At 34.7% G+C, this 24485-nt stretch overlaps 1 protein-coding gene across 4 annotated transcripts; it reads right to left on the bottom strand.

Annotated features, from left to right (window-relative positions):
- Window positions 1-454: 454 nt before the first annotated feature.
- On the bottom strand, window positions 455-23813 carry cap2 (cyclase associated actin cytoskeleton regulatory protein 2). Of its 4 annotated transcripts, none has more exons than XM_058753231.1 (13): window positions 23553-23813; window positions 19817-19947; window positions 18886-18986; window positions 15647-15724; window positions 8784-8927; window positions 8140-8225; window positions 7732-7837; window positions 4543-4732; window positions 4287-4462; window positions 3289-3412; window positions 3096-3178; window positions 2170-2313; window positions 455-1943 (listed from the first exon to the last, which is right to left on the bottom strand). In XM_058753231.1, the coding sequence occupies exons 2-13, from the start codon at window positions 19935-19937 to the stop codon at window positions 1860-1862; spliced, it is 1437 nt and encodes a 478-aa protein (XP_058609214.1). In that variant the 5' UTR covers window positions 19938-19947; window positions 23553-23813; the 3' UTR covers window positions 455-1859. The 4 variants fall into 4 exon arrangements, with proteins under 4 accessions (XP_058609214.1, XP_058609213.1, XP_058609216.1 ...); XM_058753230.1 differs by having other exon boundaries at window positions 23563-23810; XM_058753233.1 differs by lacking the exon at window positions 19817-19947 and having other exon boundaries at window positions 23553-23806.
- Window positions 23814-24485: the final 672 nt, after the last annotated feature.

Genomic DNA, 24485 nt, shown 5'->3' with positions numbered 1-24485 from the left:
TTTTCATGCATTTATAATAAATGTAATGATCCCCTTGTAAGGGACCCCTTCCTAAAATATAAAGGCAGTTTCATGTATAAAAACCCATTTATACTGTGTGAGAAAAATATTAAGTGAGATATTAGAAGTACAACAAAATTACATAACCATTTTTATAGTGAATTAACTGTATCTTATATTTTTCTTGTACTAAAGCAAAATTTAAACAAGTTTTTTTTTTTTGCAGATTAGTTTTTTGATTCTGTTAAACTAGTATTGTCAGTACAATAAGTACAATCTGATTCCTGATCATTCTTTAGAAAGAAAGAAATTGTAAAAGAAAAATTATGCTAAATGTAATTAATATCTTACGTGCACATTTTAACTTTGACAGCTCTAATTTTTGAACAACTAAACTTTATAAAGCTTAATCAGAAGATGGTAAAAAGGCCAAAAAACATAATAATAATACAAATAAGTGTAGTGAGTTCACAATTACTTTATTTGATTAAATGGATATGGTAATGTGAAAATACTTTGGTAAATTACAATTTAAGGTATGTGTGACTTAATACAGTGTACATGTTCTACTTTGTTTAAGCATCATTTATAAATGTGCATTACATTGTTTAGTTAAATGTCAACTGTTTACTGACCAAGCAAATGTAACATGATTCCCTTTTATGGACTTAAGAATGCTACATATTAACACATGTTGGCATACATTCAAAATGAGCTGAAGTGTTCAAGACCTTCCTGTTGAAGAAACATTTAAAGCACGTAAATTTACAAGCAATATAAATATGTGAGTGCAAAGTGAGAACATCTAGGAAACTATTTTGGACATGAACTATGATATTTACTTAATGTTATAACACAGCACATGTCACTACTGTCCTGATGGTGTTGAATGACGTGGTGCCTGTCAATACAAACATCTGACTACCAAAAGTTCATCTCAGAAATGAGTAGTCTGAGATTATAAATGAAATATAGTGATAAAATTAAGCAATATTTGAACTATATTAAAATAATATAAAATCTTATCAAAATACCCCCAAAGGCACTCATTCATTCGCAGAACAAAGACCATTTATTACACTCAAAGAGGTTTGATTGTAAAATAGCCGTTGATTTTTCTCCTCTGCGTCCAAAGCCCGAAGATACAAGTTTACCTTGCCAAATAAACATTTGTTTTGTTTTTTTGTGCAGAAGAAAATGTTGTGAAGTGAATCTGGGACCTGTAATCTGTAGGAAATGTAAAATGTGACTGCACAAAACATAAAAACCTGGCTTCTCTATAGAAACAAGTTCAAGCTAAATATAGTCATAATATTTTGAAAATGTATTATATTACTACACAGAACCAAAATGTATTTAACATGAGAATTTACGAAATCAACACAAAGTACTTGATAATGTCAAAAAAGACAAAAACAAACAAACAAAATTCATACTTTAATAAATTAATGAAATTTTTAAGTAAATTATATATTGTCATAGGAATAAGTAAAAATTTGATTGCTTATTGATTCATTATTTTAACTCAGTACTTTGAGTTGCTGACTAACAAATTCCCATATTCACACATAATGGTGCCATCATGTGTAATTACTTTTAATGTATAATAATTAATATATGTATATAATGTAGTTTTAATTAAGGAGAAACATCTCCATCTCTATTTGTTGAAATATTTCATAATTGGTTTGTGGAAATGGAACTAAGATTTTGCTCTTAATTAGAATTTTCTGAGAGTAAATCTACAACTCTCACAACCACAATGTATGAATTCTTCCGTCTCCACTAACAGTGTGATAGAGTGAAAGTGCATGAAGAATTCTGGGTAGGAGGAAAGCGATGACGAGCTGGAAAAGGAATTAACCAGCAATCTTTGTGGGCTCTGTCACCAGGCTGGAGCCGTCCCAAACTGTTTTAAACTGCTCTGGGATTGGAAACTCCCTCTGTTGAATACACAAGAAGATATAAGTCAAATAATGTATAAACAATGCCTCAACCTTTAAGGCTGATGACAGATTTTCTCTCATATTTGAATGTAAAGCAGGTCAAATCTCTGGAATACAACACTGATACATTGGTACATGACATAATGTATCAAGAAAGTTATTTGTTCAAATGACAGGTTATGCTAGCTCTATTGGTAAATATTTCCAGTGTAAATAAACTTACATAATCATCTTCTCCCTCAGGAATGAGGACGTTCATCTCAGAGCTCTTGGCACTGACAATCTCACAGTCAAGTGAATCCTTGCTCAAGTAGACATGGCACCCCTCAGTCTTGTTAATGGAAATAGTAGGAACTTTTCCCATTACCTGAAAGGCCAAAAACAACTTGTGTTGTTCACAGGCAACAAAATACATAAGGGTGACAAAACAATAAAATTAGCTTAAAAGAATTAGTATTTTTGAGCCATGAGTTCCTACTTGGAGAAAACAAGCTCTAAAAGTCTATTATGCTCAACAAGGCTGCTGCATTTATTTGATCAAATTCAGTAAAAACTGAAATATTATTACAATTTAAAATAACCGTTTTCTATTTGAATATATTTTCAAATGTAATTTATTTCTGTGATGCAAAGCTGAATTTTCAGCAGCTATTACTCCAGTCTGCAGTGTCACATGATCCTCAGAAATCATTCAGCATTTATTAGAACATTTTTGTAACAAATGTTTTTACTGTCAATGTTGATCAATTTAATGCCTCCTTGCTAAACAAAAATATAAATTTCTTAAAAAAATTTTTTTTGAACAATACTATACTGTATGTGGTTGATGTATTTGACAATATTATGTAGTAACTTATTAGTAATTCTTGCTATACAAGCATGTAGCAGCTACAAAACTGAAGTTTGATGTATGTCTGTGTAATTTATGTCCGCTAACATCTCTTCAGTGTCAGCAGATGCAACCACAATGTTATTTAACATTCGTAGTTGTGTTGATTTCTTTATTGATTCTGGCAGTTATGACCATAATTCATGCACATACATTGTGCTAACACATTCTCTTTTACAATAACAACCCTGAGTACAGATCACTCACAGATAAAAACACTTCAGCCTACAACTTGTTATGCACAAACATTTACATCTAACCTGCAGCTGAATGTCTCTGGAGTTGATGATCTCAACGATGCCCACCACACTGTCAAACACGAGTCCGAGCTTCTTACAGTTATCTGTGAGGAGAGAGGCAGACATTAGCCAGGCGTGGTGTGTGGTGCTGCGATAGAGCAGGAGATAACGTTACTGAATAAGAGCAGCTGGTGTTATGAGGAGCTCCTCTTACCCACTATGATCGAGTTGACTTTGCCTTTGATCTGGAGTGTGGAGTTGCTGCAGCTAAAGACATAAACCACCTGTCTGAGCTCGGTCTCCTCTATCACCAGGTCACGAGACTTCTCCTGGTGCTCCTACAAGACAAATACACACAATAGATCCACTAAACACATGCTGTAGGCACGGCAAATCAATAGAGTCTCACTACAAGTGCAGGGTACGGTAAGTGTGTGGCGAGTGTTAACATTTTAATACATATCTACATTCATCCAAATCACATTTTGAGAGATAATGATTATTTATATATAATTTTTAGGCTCCACTAAATGTCTTTCTATTGAGAAAATTGTATAATAATAATAATAATAATAATAATAATAATAAAATAATAATCACAATGTTATTTTATTTAAATAAAAATTGACCAATGTGAATCTAGTATTGCTTGGAGCTGTGCAATAAGAATAATGTAATATTTTCCCATTGCATCAGACCTTATTATATATAAATCATCTCTTTTAGGTTTAACACAACTTTTTTTGCATCCTTTTAATAAAAATTATTTAATTCACTAGTTGCATTGCTGAGTGTGCTGTATACTGCCTTCAATGCTTTAAAAATAGCATGTAAATCAATAAAAACTCTAGTATGCTACAGTATTAACAGTGGTGGTCTACATTATTGTCACACAGCCTCAACATATTGCATATTTCATTTAGCGAGCAGCATTTAGTTTTGAAAATAAAAAGCAATTTTAAGTTATTTTACAAGTGAACTGAAAAAAATGATAACATCTTAACGTTAAATTTATTTGCCAAGCTGTTAATGCGCATTTTTATTTCCAAGATATAACTAAATGGCTTAGTTAATGACATTGACTTAAAAATATCAAGTTCATTGCATTGTGGGATACATTTTTTTTTTTTTTTTAATTTAATGTAGCAGAACAATTACAAGCAGTATGATTTAAGGCTGGACACATTCAGACGATGTGGCGTGGGCACCTACCACCCTCCACTTCTTTCCTTCCAGCTCCAGCACAGGGGAATGTTTTTTGGCAGGTGCACAGGAAGACGAGCTGGGGTTCTGACTTTTGGCTGGAGATCCCTGATGTGTCCTCCCTCCCTGAGAGCGCAAGTTGGGGTTCTTATGGGTCTGCTGCTCGTCAGACACATGCTTCAGACCTGGAGGCAGAACACGTCGCCTGATGTCAGTTTTGAAGGCGGTATAGTATTTTGTTGTCTGACAGTGCTCTCCTGCCCACCTTTAGTGATGGCCTCTCCCTGGTTGAGCTGTGCAAACAGAGCCGAGTGCTGGGCTGCTGTGTCCTCGGGTTTGGGGCTGTCATCCATGAACATCGGAGGAGGACCTGGTGGTGGAGGAGGAGGAGGAGGAGGAGGAGGGCATGGACCATCAGAAGGAGCACTGAACAGTGAGGGAGTGGCTACAGGACCCTGTTAAGAACATCAGAGTTAGTCCATGAAAAGCTGCAAACTAATATTCTCATTCTAAGAATGGGAAAAGCATTAAAAACAAAACTAAAACACAATATTCATATGATAGAATTCACAGTATGGCTGTAAATTCAAAGCCTCAAATAACACCTTTATAAAATGTTTAAAAACATTGTAACCGTGATGTTGATGAATTCACTGCAATGGTCGTTCTATCCAGTGGGGGGCGTAAGTGGCAATGGATTGAGTCTGTAGGGTTTGGTGATTAAAAGTTCAAAAACCAAGGTGACCTCCATAAAATATAAAAAATCGGGTATATTTATATTTCATATTTATAATGCATACAATTTATTAAAATAATTGTTTGTAGAGCATCACTTGGAAAAGGAGTCTGAATTTTTTTAAGCTTTAAAGAGTTTAAATGGCACAAATCATTGATTCACTTCATTAAATCAATATTTCTCATGATATTAAAGACTTTATTCTAAAGGTGTAAATGCACAATATTAGTTTGGTAGACCAATTGTAACTAGTTTTGTTGAGGTGTATAATTTAATATATTATTATTATTTTACTATATATATATATATATATATATATATATTTATATATAAATAATTATGATTATTACGACTATAAGAAAAATGGAAAACTGAGTAATAATGAGTAGGTGTGTTCAAATCTTTATCCACACAAATTATACATTTATAACACTATAATATTAAATTCTACAAACAATAACATAAATCAAAATATGCAGTGAAAGTTTCATTAGTTAACTACATTAGTTAACATGAACTAAGAACAAACAATACTTCTACAGGATTTATTAATCTAGTTCATGTTCATTTCAGCATCCATTATTAAAATCACAAGTTGTGTTTGTTAACATTAGGTAATGTACTGTGAACTAACATAAACAATGAACGACTGTAGACTTTTAAGATTACTAAAAAAGTGTAATAAATGTATTGTTCATTGTTCGCTCATATGTTAACAAATGACACCTTATTGTAAAGTGGTACCAAATGTCTCTTTAGGAAAATATATTGCTATATGGTCAATGCAATAATCTTTTGAAAGCAGTTCATATCAGTCCATGTGTTTCTAGCACAACTGGGATAATCTTATTTAACAACATTTAAAGTAAAAGAACAGATCAGTGTGGCACAGTTGGCTATTGTTTGACCCTGACGGCACACTTACGCCTGTTTTATATTGTCAGCACAGCTGCCATTGACAGTTGCACACGGTTTCCACTTCAACACTTAAACTGGCTTAAACAACTGTTGCACACTCATCTTTTCCTGTCTTGTACAAACACACACACACTTCTAATCCCAATACTTGTGCTGATGTTCAGCATAGGTTAAACAGTTGGGCAACCCAACCTCTGACCCTAAAGGTCATTGCCTCATGAAGAGGTGAAAAGGCAAAGGTACTTAAACCGATAGAGGAAGTGGAGAAGCGCGGCAGAAAAATACACTGAGATGCGGGAGTTTGATTGTGTCTGATGTGTGAGGACATACAGAAGTAAATGAATTCAAAAGGAGAGGTATAATGTGGAATACGTGAGAAGCGAGGTTGAATTACGAGGAGTGTGTGTGAGAGCAGGTGTGTAAGCCAGAGACACACTAGGCTTTTGTTGGGGGCATTTCTATGGTAAACCCCCCCATGCAAAAAGACCCAGATGACCACCTGTCCACACCATACAGTCCTCCACATACACTCAGAGCCCTCACGGCAGGAGGGACAGCTGACACACAGTCACTGAGAGTTCTCAGGTTTCTGTTTGACACACACATTATTTACAAGATTTAACATCTCCAAAAGTCCCACAACTGCTTAAAGGGATAACTGTGTATTCTTTAAAAGGCATGAAAGTACTATGAAGCTGTTTTATGAAAGTAAAAAAAAAAAAAAAAAAAAAACTTGTAACCTGACACATTGCTGCATATTATCAGTCAAGTTGAAGCCAGTAAAAGAAAAAAAATGCTCAAATGTTTGGGGCTGGTAAGATTTTTTTATTTTTTATGTTTCTGAAAGATGTCTCTTATGCAACAAGGCTGCATATATTTGATCACAAAAACTGTAAAAACAGTAATATTTTGAAATATGATTATGTTAAAATAACTAATTTATTCCTGAGACGGCAAAGCTGATTAATGTAGAAAACAGCTATGCTGCTTAATATTTTTGTGGAATACATAATACATTTTTTAAGGGTTCTCCTTTGATGAATATAAAGTTCAAAAATCATTTGTAACATAAATATCTTTGCTGTCACTTTTGATCAGTTGAATGCATCCTAACTGAACAAAAGTCTTCATTTCTTTCCAAACTTTTGAACAATATTGTACATATGGTTCAATTCATAGAATACACTCATATATTAAACTCAAAATAATTGTTATTATATTGTATAATTATATTATATATAATATTAAATATTAAAGATTAACTTTAAGCGAGTGCTAGATGACAGAAAAGGTTATCTAAATGTAAAATCATTGGGGAAAATAGCATGAACAATTAAATATGCAATATCGACTGATACTGATAAATAAAAAAATTCTCTAACTTCGGTATGGCAATAAGCCATGTAGTACTAATATACTATTCATCCCTAGCCGGAAAAGATGAATTTCCAAGGCTGGCAATCATAAACATAACTGTACTAGTTATCTAGATAGATGTACACAGTATAGCTGTTAATCATCTGAAATGAATCTGCATTCAACCAGCCTCTGAATGACTAAAAATGGAAAATATGCTTTTCTGTATTGCAGTTTCAATTTTTCCAGATTTGAAATGGAAACACAATATCTAGCACTGCAAATGTGTTTACGTCTTTGAAAATGACAGATTTCCTTATTAATGTAGAGTTTTGATTACCAACATCAGCTGTTCTAATTGTACAATCTGAAAAAGAATATTCACATCATACTTCTTGAATATATAAAAAGTTGAGTCATTTTCCAATTGAAAGTCTCACTTACAGTCTTGTTCCAGACGAGTCCAGTGGTGTGGTACTCTTTTATGTAGGTCTGAAGTTCAGTCCAGATGCTCAGATAGGAACGAACCCACTCAACATGACGGGGGTCACTGGGGTCAGCAGAGACACAAAAAAACGTTCAATGGCATTGTTCAAGTGAACAAATAAATCATATTTTCCTAAATATTCATGTACAACATTATTGTAAGGGAAATTTACTGTGTGTGTAAGTACGTTAACAAAAAGTACCAAACTGGTATGACTTAAAGATCCTTCAAGTAGCAGATAAATAGCATTACACATGGCTATGGTAATCATTATAACAATACCATGTAAGGGTTTCACATTAACGTTAACATAAACTGACCTGATATGAACTAAATTAATGAATTAAAAAACCTAATGCACTAACGTGTCTTTGTAATCTTTCAGGACTCTGTTTGTGTAGAACATTGCAGCATCGTTCATCTCCTTCACATACGGACCTGGTTTCTGACACTGTGACAGAGCAAGACAACAAAGGGTCAAAAGATGGTCAAAGAAGCTTATGTACTCATAAAAATAAATAATAAGCATAGAAAAAAGGATCAATTTCAAGGAAAGCACTAAAACTGAGGCTTTGAACCTTTGTTGTAAACATCAGCGGTAGTTTAAAGCAGAAAATGATAGAGTCCAGATTCACATTGCAGTGATTAGATACAGCCATCCACAGCATTAAGACATCAAAAGAGTTTACATAATAGAAAATAAATACAAAATTCAAATATCAGTTTGGTGGTCCTCTCAGCGATGACTTTGTGGTTTGTGCGAGGTCGTTCGGTTGTCACAATCAAAGAAAATATGCCTAATGGATGGATGTGATATTGTTTGAAGTTTATTTGGTGGGCTTTCATCACTAGCATCAAGCCATGACTGTTTCTGAATGTGCAGTCTTAACAGTAAGCGACTCAAATGCATAAGATGCATGAGCCAAACCAGGTATTTGTATAAAGGAAGTCAGTGACTAGACTGCACCACGGTGCTCACTGGAAGAGTGAGACAGAGAGAAGTGCTCACCACAGCCACCCAGCCCAGAGCAGGGATGCTCTCGCTCACGGCAGACAGGTGGTTGAACAGGCTGCTGCCGCGGTTCTTCTCCCGGAAATTCTGGACCTCCTGGATCTGGTCAGAGAGGGGTCTGAGGAGGTCAGCCATCTCTGTCTGTTTGGGAATAAAAGCAGGAAAGCCATCAATCAAAAGTTAAGCTTCATTTGTGAAACATCAAAAAGTCTGAGTTGTGCATAAAACAGACCAAGTTCATTCAAAAATTTACTTACGGTTAGAACTTCTTAAGATGTGTGAGCAATACTAATAGTGATAATTGTCTTGCAGGCTCTAATAAACCATGTAAATACAGTAATTTGCCATTTTAGTAATTTCATTTGAAACAACATCAACTGTGAGAAAACATCCATTCATAAAATATCTATCCCTTACTTCTATAATTCAATTAACTTAGACTAATAATTCAATTAACTCTGAGCCGAGCCTTCATAATATATTTCAAAGATGAACAAAAGGAGATTTTGTGCTGTATACCACTGTAGAGTTTCAGCCTCTTCTATTAAAGACTCTGAAAGGATGTCTGCATACATTTCCTTCTTGTTTGGATGTATTTCCTATTGAGAGTTAGTGTGTGTGTGTGTGTGTGTGTGTGTGTGTGTGTGTAAAATAAAATAAATTAAAATTAAAATTAAAAGTAAATAGGTAGATAGATAGATAGATAGATAGATAGATAGATAGATAAAACTAATTAAAATTAAAAATATACAAATAAACGCCAATTCAAAATATTAATGAACACTATCATAGTATATAAAAATACTAAAATATCACTGCACATATTGAAGTGTTGTATGTGGAATATGACCATGACATTGCAGAAATAGTAAAAGCAGTATACCAGCATGCTAGTCAGCTGCATGTGGTATTGGAATAGGAACAGTTTTCATTCTAGAGAGCATCTGATTGTAAAATCTGTATAGGCCAACCTGAATCATCAAAATTTCATGGGCACTATTGTCTTTCGGCAGTAGTGTAGCAATGTATGCAACACTGTGAACTGTCCCTCAAGTCTAAAGGGAAAGAAGTGAAAAAAATCAAACACCTTTCTGATGATTGTTTGCTGCATGGCCAACTCCCAATCATGTATTTTCCTATTGAAATTACTAGATTTCCCCCAAAGAAATGTGCCTAACGAGGGTAAATGTGACTGTACCTAAAGACATTGTACATCTGTGTACATCTATTAGCATACAGTGTATCTTAAAACTAAACAAACAGAGAAAAAGCTACTCCACAGTAACTCCAATTTTGATTTCATTGGGCCTTTTCTGCAAGCACAGAGAAAAACACAGAGCCTGAGGCACCCAAGCGGACTTTTAATAGTGGGACCGTTTTTTCCAATGAAACGTCCAGCGAGCTTCACCTCCCTCCCACTCAGCATTCCAGCCCGTGATGGGGAGATCCCCCTCGCCTTGTAAGGCCCTGTCCTGTACTGATGTTTATAGTTTACCTCTGAACAAGGGGGAGAGGGAACACACTGTTTCCTTTTGTTAAATGAACGTTTTTATATTTATGCTTGTGTTCAATCAGTTGCCATGTCCACCATTTCAGTTCATTTCACAAGAACTCGGTGGGAGAATGAGGACGACTGACTTTTCTGGACTAAAAATACCACTTCTTGTTTTCAGTCAGACTCATCAGCTCAGGCTGAATTTGTGTTCATGTGCAAATCACAAGAAATCACAGTTGACCTGACTTCAACCTCATCAAATAAGTGAGAGATAAACAAACAAGGCAGACGGTGTACGTTTAGAAAGTATATGTTGGCACACTGTGTATTTATTCATCTATATTTACACATTTTGTGGCTGAATGTGACTCATCATTGGTTTTTGGTGTCAACAAGGTCGAACTGTCGAGGGTTGTTGTGACTTGAGTTTGTGTATGTGCGAGTGTGACAGAAAGCGATAAAGAGCGAGGGGGGCGAAAGAGAGAACAAAACCGTATTTACATAAATTCCTCCCATAACAACATACGCATGATTTTCATTTCTGTGAACAAAGGCGCCTCTTTCATCCATACTCGGACATTACAGCCCTTGTTAAGGCGCTGTCCGAAGTGCAAGTACCTTTCCAGCATCATTCTGAACTTCCCTTCCCATCATGCTTAGCCACAGAGAAGGACAGAAATAGCCTGCCTATCTCTAAGCTATGAATGGAGCCAGAGCTAAGATCTTTCTCGACAGATTATGAATTAAACGGTAAAAAAGCACTGCTTCACACTGAAATACACTATATATATATGTGTATGTGTGTGTGTGTGTGTGTGTGTGTGTTTGTTTGTATGTATGTTTAATTTACTTTAAATATATGTATAAAATGATTTTTAAAATATATTTGAATGTATTTAAATAATATAAAATTTAATTTAAATAAAGTAATAAAATAAAATAACTCCAGATATATGATTGGATAAATATTAACTGTATAACTCTGAAAAAAAAAAATCAATTGAAATATATTTAAACTACACAATACACTCTAATTTAAATTAAATAATTATAATTTAATTAAATTAAATTAAATACTAGATAAATAATTGGACACATATTTACTTTATGTTACAATTCACTTAAAATGACCAGAATTTAAGATACGAATAAATACCCTCTGAACAGACATCTTGGTCAGTCACGGTGCGATGCATTTTGACTGTGAACAACTCTGTTATAAGAGGAATTAGAGAGAAACAGCTGCGGTCTACAGGCCACACAAACACTCCTCACCAAGCGACAGGCCTGTCACGTGACCTGGGCCACAGACACACACCGGCTCAAATATAGAACATGCCCATAAAAAGCCACAGAATGCAAGCGCAGTCCCACACACACACATACAGAGAGAGAGAAAAGCCAGAGGTTTAGGGCAACTGTCCAGCATCCCTCCTGGGAGCTACACGCACTTCACACTACTGATGGAGAGGAACAATGGCTAAACATAGTGTGTGTGAGTGAGAGAATGTTTGTAGGATATATTTATATATGCATGAACAGAAAAAGCGTATTTGAGAATTATTGTGAAGCTGAGCTGGTGCGAATGCGTGTACAGTAGAGTACTACAGAGATAGTCGCCAGTCTTTTCTTAGCATATCTAATACAGGCTGAGTGTTCTTCCATTCAGATTTGTGGGAATCCATTTGCAGAAATATCAGATTCCAAAAATTAAGTACTTGTAATTAGAGTAAGTTACATTTTAAAATACTCGTAATCAGACTACAGTTACTTTTTTATGGATTATATGATTACATATTATTCACACAATAGCAATAAATTATTCATAAATCATTGATTCTCCCTAATTTCTCTTTTTCATCTTTTAAATTTTCCTTTCTGAAATAGACTACCGATTATATACATATCATATATGTATATATAGTCCAGTTTTGTGGACATTCACACAAAGATCAGTCATTAGTCAGGTGGCAACAGCATTTGATCTCTGGATTTACAAAAATCATTTCAGGTTTAAGAAGGACACATTCATTTTTATTTGAATTATTACTCTGTAGGTTTTTTAACCATGTATTATTAATTATAACTAATTAAAATGCACATATTCACGTTATTCCTTAGTCACATGTAATGCAGGCATTCCAAAACTTTTTTTCATCTAAACCTTATTCACCAAATATATTTGCTTTAGATTTTAAAATAAATATTTCAATAATTAAGTAATACATTTGCATGCTCACGGTTTCTTTGATGTTGATTAATGATCACATGAAATGCAGGTAAATAAAAATATTTCACCTTTTTTAGTAAGTGTTTTATTTAAAACAAAGACGGTTCTCTCCTATATTTATGAATGGGAGAAACTGCAATGTGCAATATGGAGGAATAGTCCCACCTTCTAAATGAAAGAGCCAAATTTCCCATAGAAACCTGACTAGACCAGCCAATGCATATGCGCAGTCAAAAGCACGTCATGATTCCGCATGCGCATTGCCTGGTCTAGCCTGAAAAATAAGCTATTTGAGCATAAGAAATAACATTCATGGGGCAATTAATTTCAGATTTTTGTTGCTGATTTGACATATGTAATTTAATTGTGAGTTCAGCGAGCAGTTTTTAAGATTTCAGGATTCCCCCATTCATTAAGAGACTTTCCTCGAAAGGGAGTTCAAAAAAAAAAAAAAAATTAATTAAAAAGAAAAAGAAAAAAAGAAAGGGAGTTTGTTTTAAAATGATTTATTTTCACTTTTATTTTTTTATGATTTAATTAATTGTCAGCTTTTCATTAATCTCACAAACCCTCTGCAGTTCCTTTACGAACCCTAGTTTGGGAAACCTTGATGTAATATGTTTAATGCACTTCATGTTGTAAATTACAATAAATGGAAGATAATGCTATTTAAATCAATGTGATAAACGAGTTAAATCAAAAGTAATCTGATTATATTACCTAAAATGTGTAATGTAACGGATTATGTTACTGACTACAATTTCTGTCATGTAATCTGGAATCAGTAACGGATTACAATTTGTAAGTAATCTACCCAGCTCTGGTCATAACCACTGCAATGCGAGATTGTTACTGCTAGGTTGTTATTTTCCCAATGCAAGTCTATAGAAATATTTTATAGGATCATTTTAATAAGCATTAGGTCTGCTTAGAAAAGCAATAGCACAATTCTCCATAAGTCACATGATTTAAGGTATAATTTATATCTGTTGTGCAAACGGTGCAAGACATTGCACATCTTATCTCATGGGATTTTCTGCCAATGGCCATTAGTTTGTCACATACAGATCAGAGATTTGGCCCTCAGTTGTGTAAATCACATTGAGTGCAATAAATATTGAATCTGTGTTCAAATTAAACAGGAATCACTTTTAAAATCGAAATAAAATAAAAAAAAAACTGAAAAACACTAATATCACAAACAGTCCTGCTACAGCGCTTTTCCTACCACTTGTGTGTTTATTATCCAGTGATTGATTCTCCATCCTACTTTCGTCCAATAGCCTTTGGCCTGAGATCTTCTTCCTGTTTGGGCAACGTGAACCAAAGTCCGATGACATGACATCACGCTGGCCCCCTGCACTTCCCCCTGGCTAGTGTGTGAATGCATTGGGAATGTGTCACATTGGCATTTTTTGAAACGGGAGAGGTAATCCCTATGTGAACAGAAACCGTAGTCGCATGGCTGACCACATCGCTCAGAATAGTATGGAGAAGAGTAAGAGGTCGCCATTATAGCAGAACAGAGCTTTTAAGTTGAAAAGCACTGAATTTATATCACCATTAAAGGAACAGTTCACCCCAAAATTTTAATCTTGTGTAAATTTACACACCCTCAGGACATTCAAGATGTAGATGAATTTGTTTTGCATTACATTAATTGCTCACCAATGGATCCTCTGCAGTGAATGGGTGCCGTCAGAATGAGATTACAAACAACTAATAAAAACATCACAATAACCTCATGCACCGAAAATCTGCTGGTTTATAATAAACAAAATCATCGTTAAGACATTTTAACTTTAAACCATTGTTTCTGGCTAAAATAAGAGTCCTCTATCCATAATATTGCTTTCTCCAGTGAAAAAGTTGTCTGGTTCAGAAGTTGCTATCAAGTGAAACACTCCAAAACAGTTCAAAACAAATATGTTGGTGGATATTGATGATAGAGGACAACAGAGGATTGACTTTTTCATTGGAGGAAGCGTTATTATGGATTGTAGACTTTTTGTATTTTAGTCAGAAGTGTCATTTTAAATGTTAAAATGTTTAAATTAATTGATTTTTTAAACACAGCTTTTTGCTTCACAAGACATTCATTGATGGACTAGAGTCATGTCGATTACTGTGTTATTCTGACGGCACCCATTCACTGCAGAGGATCCACTGGTGAGTAAGTGATGCAATACAAAATTTCTCCAAATCTGTTCTGATGAAGAAACAAACTCATCCACATCTTGGATGGCCCGAGGGTGAGTAAACGTTCAGCAAATGTTCAGAATTATTCATTTATAGGGACAGTTCACCCAAATTTAAAAATTCTGTTATCTTTACAGTCGACATGAAATGAAAATGCACCCTAACTATTTTCTAAATACATCTCTCATTGAGACAATTTATCCATTCAGTTTTGTTTTTGGACTTTTTTTTTGGACTTCTTGATCAAAATGCCATAAGTCAATCTTACAGAGAAATGAGAGACGTCTCTCTAGTCTCTAGTGATGTATGTGCTAAACCTCTTCAGTCATTTAGTCTGCGTTTATGTTAAAACAGAAGCATTCTTTAGGCTTTAACCAATTTGCCTCCATTTAATCAACAACCAGCAAATACAAGCAAGTCCCCCACCCCACTTTTCTTCTATATTGTGACTTATGTTTCACTCAAACTTATGTGACAATACAGAAGAAAAGATCTGATCAGACATCCGTTTCGTCGCAACTGTTGAGACTGCACAGACTCAAGAGTCATATGGGTCATTTGCTGAAGAGACTCTCTCAGCAGGCTAAACATTGTTATTATGGTGCTTTAAATATGACAAACTCTGTAGTGTGAGATGTGCTAACAGCGCTTCAATGCAAGTGGTTACTTCAGGGGTGTCCAAACTCGGTCCTAGAGGGCCACTGTCCTGCAGAGTTTAGCTCCAACTTGCCTCAACACACTTACCTGGAAGTTTCTAGTGTTCAGGGTTCTAGGGTTCAGGTCTGTTTAATTGAGGTTGGACAGTGGCCCTCTAAGAGCAGGATTGGGTATCCCTGAATTAATTCATGACTATAAAACTGTGAAATGTCATGTCATAAGGTTACATCTAGTTTAAAATGTATGAAATCATGTGCAGATATATTGGTTTGGTTATACCTTTGCCGGCTCCTTATGCGCCATGGCCATTTTGAGGAAAGCACGCTGGACCTGAAGGGCATTGCTCACCATCTCTGCCTGTTGGAAGCAACAACAAATTTATTTATTATATATTTGTAATAGTATTGCACTTGACAGCATTTTGTGGTGGAACTACATTATGAACGTTTTTGGAATAAAATTTATGTATACGCACAATTAAATTATGATTTTGCATAATTTTACTAATTATTTTTTTTTATTGAAAAGCTTGCAATAACATTCATTTAATAAATATGTGAAATGTAAATAATAAATGTATAAAACATATTAATGTAAATACATAAATATATTCTGTTCACAAGTGATATTTACCTTTTTTTGGTTTCTTTAATATAATGTTCACACAAAACATTTTGAAATTCAGTTAAATTTTTATTTTTTATTATTATTTTTTTTAATATTTCACTTTGTTTTCAAATTAACCATATTATTAATCATATTATTTGGAATGTGAAAATATTTTTATGATGGATTTTAAGAGTTAAAGTCTGGTTCTAGGACAATGATAAAACAACATCCATAAAGGGCATTTGAGAAGCAGCAAAAATGAAGTATGAAAGCAAGGTATAGAAAGACTCGGAGAAAGTTTTAATGTGACCTTTATATAATAAAAAAGTTCTGTTATATAAAAATCAACCTTGGGGACATAAAGTACCAAAGTTAGAGAAGCGCCTAAATGAAGTAAATCCTAATTGGATAGAACTGAACCCTCTGCTGCACACACACATACACACAAATTGAGGCAAATCCTACATTTAGGAAAAGACTTCCTCTTGCAGAACATGGGGAAAGCCAGAGGTCTGTTTTACCTTAAAAGGAGCTGACTATAGGAGATAAAACCCTCTCCCAGCTCATCTCTTTCAGCACTGATGAGAAACTTAGATTGGTGAATGTTGCCTTTCGAGGTAAAGACACTTCACAGGATTTATCATCGGTAATTCCCACACTTTCAGGTTCAAAAGGTCACCTCTGCATGACTCCCGGTTAAATCAAGGCAATCAGGCTGTGGTTCAGACCAGCAGTGTGTGGCAGAGGAGAAAGGGATATTGTACGCAATCTCTTTCTAGAACTCTTTTAAGAAGTTTGATGCCAATCTTAACTGAATTGAAACACGATAACTGTACAATCATACTGTAGTTTATAAAAGTTTCACATATATAAACATGTCATGTTGCAGTCTGGGTTTTTGATTGCGCATTTTCAATACAAAGTCATAAATTAAACTGAAGACGTTCCTCTAAGATTCTAATATAGGGTAAAGAAAAAAAAAAAATTATTTATTAAGTATTATAATACGTAGTATTATGCACATCTTTCAGAGGTTTGGGGTTGGAACGATTTTATGTTTTTGACATAAGTCTCTTATGCTCTCGCTACACTTATTTGACCAAAAATAAAGTAATAACAGTAATATTGTGAAATATTATTACAATTTAATTCTACTTTAATTCCTCCTGTGATGCAAAGCTGAATTTTCAGCAGTCATTACTCCAGTCTTCAGTGTCACATGATCCTTCAGAAATCATTCTGCGCTCAAGAAACTTTTGTTATTATAATCATTTTGATAACAGTGCTGTTTAATATTTTTGTGGTAACCATTTATTTGAAATTTCTTGGAACAATGAAAACAAATCTTACTGACCCCTGACTTTTGAACAATTATTGTTCCATTATATTATATAGGATTATTTAAATAGATATAAAAAATATAATATTTACCATATTATAGTGTAAAACATAAAAAAAAAAAAAAAGGCCAATTATTTATATCTGAAAATGACATGTTGTCTTAATTTACACTAAACTTACTATTTTACACACTATAAATGGGTTTGTATATGTGAAAATATACAGCTGCCTTTATATTTTAGGAAGAGAGTCCTTAGGGGATCATCATATCTGGACGTTATTGGCGTTAAAAACCCCCCAAAAGACCACTTCCACACAGACCTACAGAACATGATAAGTTCCCATGATAAGTTTTTTCACTGAGCGAAAGATCCCGCACACACACTCACACTCATGGTCAAATGGCCATTTCTCATCTCTTATTAGACCAAAAGAGAAATATTTCCTCTCTGAGTTGAGCTTGAGGAGAATTCCAGTGTTAACAAAGAGGACACATACATCCTTCTCCCACTTTCTTTCTGCTCTTTTCACCCGTCCTCTCTCCCTCTTCTCATAATATTACATTCCATCACTAGAATGAGCCACTGTGCTTCTGTGTACACTAAGTACATTGTCCAGCTCCTCATTTCTCAAGCAGCTCTTTAGTTACCAATCGGTAGCGACTGGACATGAAATGTAAGCCATATAGACCGTTATGTACTGTCAGTCAAAAAGAAGCCCTAACATTTCAGTAATTGTTTGCAGGCCGTCAGCTTGAAAAGTACCTTGTGTTAGGACAGATGGGAAAGAAGCACTTGCTGACAAATGATTGATGGTAAGGGCTCTTATGGAGCAAATGCACATTAATTCTGATGAAGATAATGACATTTTAGTTAAATGTTTATCTTATTATAAAATTATTGGTCAAGAGACTGATGAGAATTTTTTAGTTTATTTTGAAATCTTTGACTTGATTGCAGATTTTGTGACATCTAAGCAAAAAAAGTGAACTTTAAGACACTACAGTTCAAAAGTTTCGGTATCTGAAAAAAACTATTACCGTGAGAAAAAAAAAGGATACTTTTAACAACACAGCAAAACAGTAATTTTCCAGTAAAGCAAGACCTTAATACAGCACTTCATTGCTGCAGCAAAAATAAGAAGTAGTTTAAACAAGCTGAGTTGTCTCTGTAAATAAGCATTAGACAAACAAAAGCTGTTCTTCCTTCACTTTTTCCATTTTTCAAACACCTGCTTTCAGATTATAATAAAACATTTTCCATTTGGTATGATGCAAATGGATTTAACAAGGATGCAGGGAAACAGAAGAGCACAAAGCCAATTGTCAAATATAGCAGAGTTATGTGAACCTGGAAAGCAACAGCTGTGAGCTCCCTCAGCAGCTGTACTGTTGGGCTGACGGTTGGACGTCTGTGAGTCTGTGCAGTCATTTGGTACTATAAACTAAGAGCTCTTAGCAGAATGACTTCACTCTTATATTATCTACCTCTGCTCATCTTCTGTCAGAATTCCTGGCTGTCTCTGTAAAATCTGCATTGACATTGACATTCACAAACGCTTGCACTTACATGCTTAGCCACGTCTCCACCAATAGCTGCGCTGGTCCTCAAATATTCAGACACTGAACCACTCAGCAAATGGTCGAACGCCTCCATGCTTTCGGATTCACCTTAAAATCAAAGAGAGATATCAACAAAACAGAATTTATTCAACAGAATAAACAGAATCTAATAAACAACATTAATTCAACAAAATACACAGAACGAGCAACACATCTGACGGAAGATGCTTTGAAATACATTCAAAGTTCAACTATATTCTTTTTTAAGACAAGCAGATGTGTTTAAATTTAATAAATGATATGCAAATCCAATTGACAGACTCCAGCATATTTTGTGTATAATTTATTTGTTGTTTTTAAGATATTTGACACAAAAAATGACTAAAATAAAATAACTCCAACAAAAGTCTTATTGCTGAAAATAAGAATTAATATTCAAATTATTATCGTTGTTATTATTAGTATTAATGTTATTGTTATTATTAGTAATAATGCCACTATTTAAATCACTTATTACAGAACCAATAACTCAAGTAGAACCATTTGGAAAACAAATTTGGTCGAACTAAATAAAATCTATCACTAAAAAAGACACTGTGAAAACATTGAATTGCACACGCAAACTTGAGACTGGAGGAAGCAGAAGAGAGAGTTCAGAAATCCCATTCACTGACATCCATATCCATTATATATTTCAGACTTTGTCAATGTGCAGTTTGCCAAGGCTAATGCCACTCTGTTCCTATGAGAATATTTTTCCCATGAAGAAAAAAAATCCCCTAAAAGTCAGAGGTCTTCTCCTTAAGATAATCTGTACAGACAATGCCCTGTGGACTCATCAAAACAGACCACAACAGCATTTTATGCTTTATAAATAAAAACTATTAATATATTGAATAATTCAGAACTGCTGTCTGGATCTGCTGTACTTATGGTACCTCCGTTGATAATGCTGCTGATGTCTCCGTTGACCAAACCCCCAGAACAGTTCTGCAGTTTAACCGCCACCGCCTCCAGACGAATTACTGCCTGCTCCAGACGCTCAACCAGTGCTTCCATGTCAACAGTCCTGGAGAAACAGAGCAAACTCTTGGTCTGTGCTAAATGGCCGTTATGGCCTATGAAAGCTGTTTGATTTGTTGGGACTTCATGACCTGAGTACCAGTCTGTTCAGTAAAACACTGTCTGCTCCCTGGAACGGTCAAACGACAGCACGTATCCCAGAGAAACATGACAAAAATAATTATGAGGAATGTTTTATTGACTTTCTTGGAGTCTGCCAGTGATGCCAGACATTGCCATCATAACATCCACTATCAAAAATATAAAAAATAGTATTATTACAATAAAATTAATATATTATAATAAATGATAAAGTAGCTAATATTGGCTTTGTGCAAATCTAGCGCACACACACACACACTGTGAGTATATGAAGGCGTGGAGAGTTCACTGGCAGCTGTCCACATGACCACACCTCAATACTCATCTGCTAACAGGAATAACAGTCAATTCAGTTATGACAGCGTCAAGAGGAGGCCACAAACTGTGCTGTCAACAGTGCAAAATCAGCAGTTTATCAAACTATTTCATTACATAACATGTTTATTATCCCCAAATTAAAAGCTTTTTAAAAAGAACTCAACCATAAATATCGTTGCTATCTTGACGTATCATCCTCCATCTGAGCACCTGATCAGCAAATACAAATTCTGTTCTATATTTGAAACGTTTTAGTCATTATTAGTCATTTAGTCATTATTAATAAAAAAAAATACATCAAATCAGTCATTAGACCTGCTTCATTCATCTTTCATTTCTGACCTTTAGTCACACAGACACACACACACACACAGACATATACATATACACACAAAAAAGCAATAACGTATCAGGTAAAGTATAAAATATTTCACTATTTCAAACCGTTTTGGCTAACATCTGCATATATGAAATTAAATAGATGAAATCAAATTTGGCAGAAATGAAATCTCATGCTGGTATTTGAAGTCTGATAAAAAGCTTGTCATCATCATCATTCTTATTAGAGGCAATAAATGGAATTTGATCATCCAATCTTGTTCATATTATTGAACAATAATAATCAAATTTGTCAGTAACTTCTTTGTGATCTCTGTTACCTATTAAGAAAGCAAACTTTACTATCAATACTATTTTTTAGTATTACCATTGTGAATGCATTGGTGGGTTTACAAGAAGTGAAACAGAGCAAATAAGAATCTATAATGTGAATAATGTGAATATGTGAAGGAGTATATTGTAGATTCCCTTTATGTACACACATTTAAACAATCATTCTGATTCAACTGATAAGTTATATGTCGGTTACAAAAAACAGTGGAGTGGAAGAAAAGTCTGATATAACAGAAATCAAACATGCAAATGAGCACAATCTGGCAAACAATATCATCAGCTTATAACCTGACCACCTTCACACAATCAGTCATCATACAATAGCAGTGAGGAGCTAACAGCACACCACACTGATTCATTCACCTGCACATTAAAGAGAGAATAGACAACAAAAGAGCCGTATTTGCTGCATTTAACATATAGCTTCAAAAAGAGCCACTCTCTCTGTGACTCACGTCAGCAGTAATTAATAGTGACCCAGTGTGGAAACGCTCACGTCATCTTGTTATCTCTCTAGAGAATTCTCTAGGCCCTGCCAAATGCCTGACCTGGGCCTCAGCTGGGCTTTTCAGAGAGGAAGAATGAGCCCTGAGCTTGTGACACAGACAGAATCGTTTCTAAAACACATGGCACCAACCTCCAGTTTAAGTAGAGATCATCTAACCAGTGGCTACATGACAGCATTATAGGCTAAATAATTACTCTAAATATCAAGTAGGCCTTTGTCAAATCAAATACTATTGTTTCAACCTGGTGGCCTATGTGGTTAAGGTTAGTCTGCCATTAAACATGATAAATGTTGAACTAATATTTCAGGAGTGATGCAGTTACTAGGCACTCTTATCTATTTCTGAATGTCTATTCTCAGACTCTAAATGTAGAGCAATGCTTTACCCGGACACAGGGGAGAGAAGGTGACTGAGGGTTTGAGCTCATGTGCAAATAAACATTTCAAAGCATACGCCTTGAATGCCAGTGTGACATCCTTTCAATAACACCCTGATTGCATGCTGAATTAAAAAATAAAATAAAATGGACATCTGTAACTTCTCAAGACATAATATAGGGACAATATAGATACTAATAATCTTTTCATGGGCTGTCTGGAGGATATTCTGAAGAAATACGGTTTGTGCATCTACGTCATTTACATCACTTACCATGTTTGAATAACTAGGGGTATAGGAATGTTTTATAAAGAGGGGGGACAAAATGTAATGATTATCTCCCAAAAAAGTGGGAGTTGCGACATCCTGGTGAAAACTACTACTGAATTTTACCTTTGTTATTAACATTCTCTTGCATAGTTGTAGCTGTATATAGATTATTTTGTACATGCATAATTTTGGCTATTTAATTTTTTTGCATAAATCTCCTTGCGTGTTTAAGTAAGCATACATGGCAATAAATCTTATTCTGGTTCTGATTCTGATTCTGGTTTAAACAAAATCATCACAGCATGACCCCAATGCATCTACTATTTGTATTAAAAATAACTTCTATACATATTTAATATAGTGCATATTTTTATATTTTATAATATTTTTACATTTTTGACATAATTGATATTTTGTCATAAATAATACAATTGCACAAATGCTTTCTTGAAACAAAGCTCTGAAATTTAGCTAATTAGGGACAATTTTCCGAATAAATAAGGTTTCCATTGATGTATGGATTTTTAGGATAGGACAATATTTGACTGAGATACAACTATTTGAAAATCTGGAATCTGAGGGTGCAAAAAAAAAAAAAAAAATCGCCTTTAAAGTTGTCCAAATGAAGTTCTTAGCAATGCATACTATAATCAAAAACTAAGTTCTGATATATTTACAGCAGGAAATTTACAAAATATCTTCATGGAACATGATCTTTACTTAATATCCTAATGATTTTTGGCATAAAAGAAAAATCGATCATTTTGACCCATAAGATGTATTGTTGGCTGTTGCTACAAATATAGCCTCACCAAGCTACTTATGACTGGTTTTATGGACCAGGGTCACATATTATATACTCAAAATTATGAAAACACTTTATAAATGAATATATTTATTAAAGGAATATCAATTGTTCTGAAATCTAGCCAATATAGAAGCCCACAAGGGGAGTAGGCTATGTCACCCTATTGATTTATGATAGTATTAACATATAAGAATTGCTACTAGACAGCATCACTTGAAATGTAGCGCATGTCTAACAGAGCTAAAGTAACTAGCCTGTCTCGTCATCTCTATCCCACAGGCAGCAGACGTCTGCACGCGCTGATATGACAACTGACAGATCCTGCAATTAGTGAAGAGATAAGGCACCCTGCCCTCTGACACCAACACGCTACTGCAGCAACCTAAAAATCGTGCTAGTTCAAACCAAATCCCTGCCAGCACCGCGAGTGCGCGTGTCTCCAAACACAAAAACACGCACGTTTCCATGAGAACCTCCCACCCGCTCAGAGCGCGACCCAAAACGTCCCGCTGACGACCTGCAATCATAACATGACAGAGACAGAGTCATTCTTACCAAATATTACCTCTGACAAGGGATCCGGGGTTTGCTCTCACGTTTTCTTAAGAAAAAGCGAGATGTGTTTCGGCTATGGAGGTCTGGTCCTGGCGTCCCCGGCGCTCTCCTGCTGTCACTCAACTGAGCCTTGGCCAGCCGCTTCCGGGACTTCCGTATTTGGGAAGGATGAATCAGAGAAAGGTTACATCAAGATGCCTAGATAGAGCAGTGAGACAGATAGCCTGAGAAGGTTTCTAAGGACATCTTGAATCTTGATGGTGCCATCATGAACGGCAATAATATATTGAACGAATAGCAACCACCTATTCATTAAATACGAAAATATGAGACTAAAATGACACTAAATGAATTTCAGAAGGTGTCTTTCTATTTATACGTGAATAGTTTTATTATAAGTGTCATAAAATTCTTGGAAAAATAAAAGCTCGGCGTAATCAATTTATAAAACACATATTATTAGCATAAACTTATTAATAATATACTTTTGTGCGCCAAAAAGTCAGTATTCAAGCCACAAAACACACACACACACACAACTAAACTCTAAATGTCACCATATTAGGTCAGACAGTGGAATATACATTTTTCTGTTTGTTTGTTTGTTTTTAATAGTGATTGTTTATGCTTGCCGTTTTCAAGGTGCAAGGATAGGTAAATATTTTAGTGTTACCTGAGTCATTAAATCAAATTTTTATAGAAAATATGAAATATCAAAAATATCATTGAATATCAAAATATGCAAATACTAAATATAAACATTAATATAAATACTGTTGAAGCATAAATTAATGAAGCCAATATGAATACAAGGATAACAAATATTTGTAAGAAATTGTTACATGGTTTGAGCTGTATAGACTTTTAAAAGATTTACCGTTTATCATCTCAGACATCCATATTTGTCAGAGAATACTATTGCACTATAGAACA

The sequence above is a fragment of the Onychostoma macrolepis genome, chromosome 19 (assembly GCF_012432095.1).
Source record: "Onychostoma macrolepis isolate SWU-2019 chromosome 19, ASM1243209v1, whole genome shotgun sequence".
NCBI lineage: Eukaryota > Metazoa > Chordata > Actinopteri > Cypriniformes > Cyprinidae > Onychostoma > Onychostoma macrolepis.
Note: the sequence above shows the minus strand (reverse complement) of the source record. Positions and strands in the feature narration are given on the sequence as shown.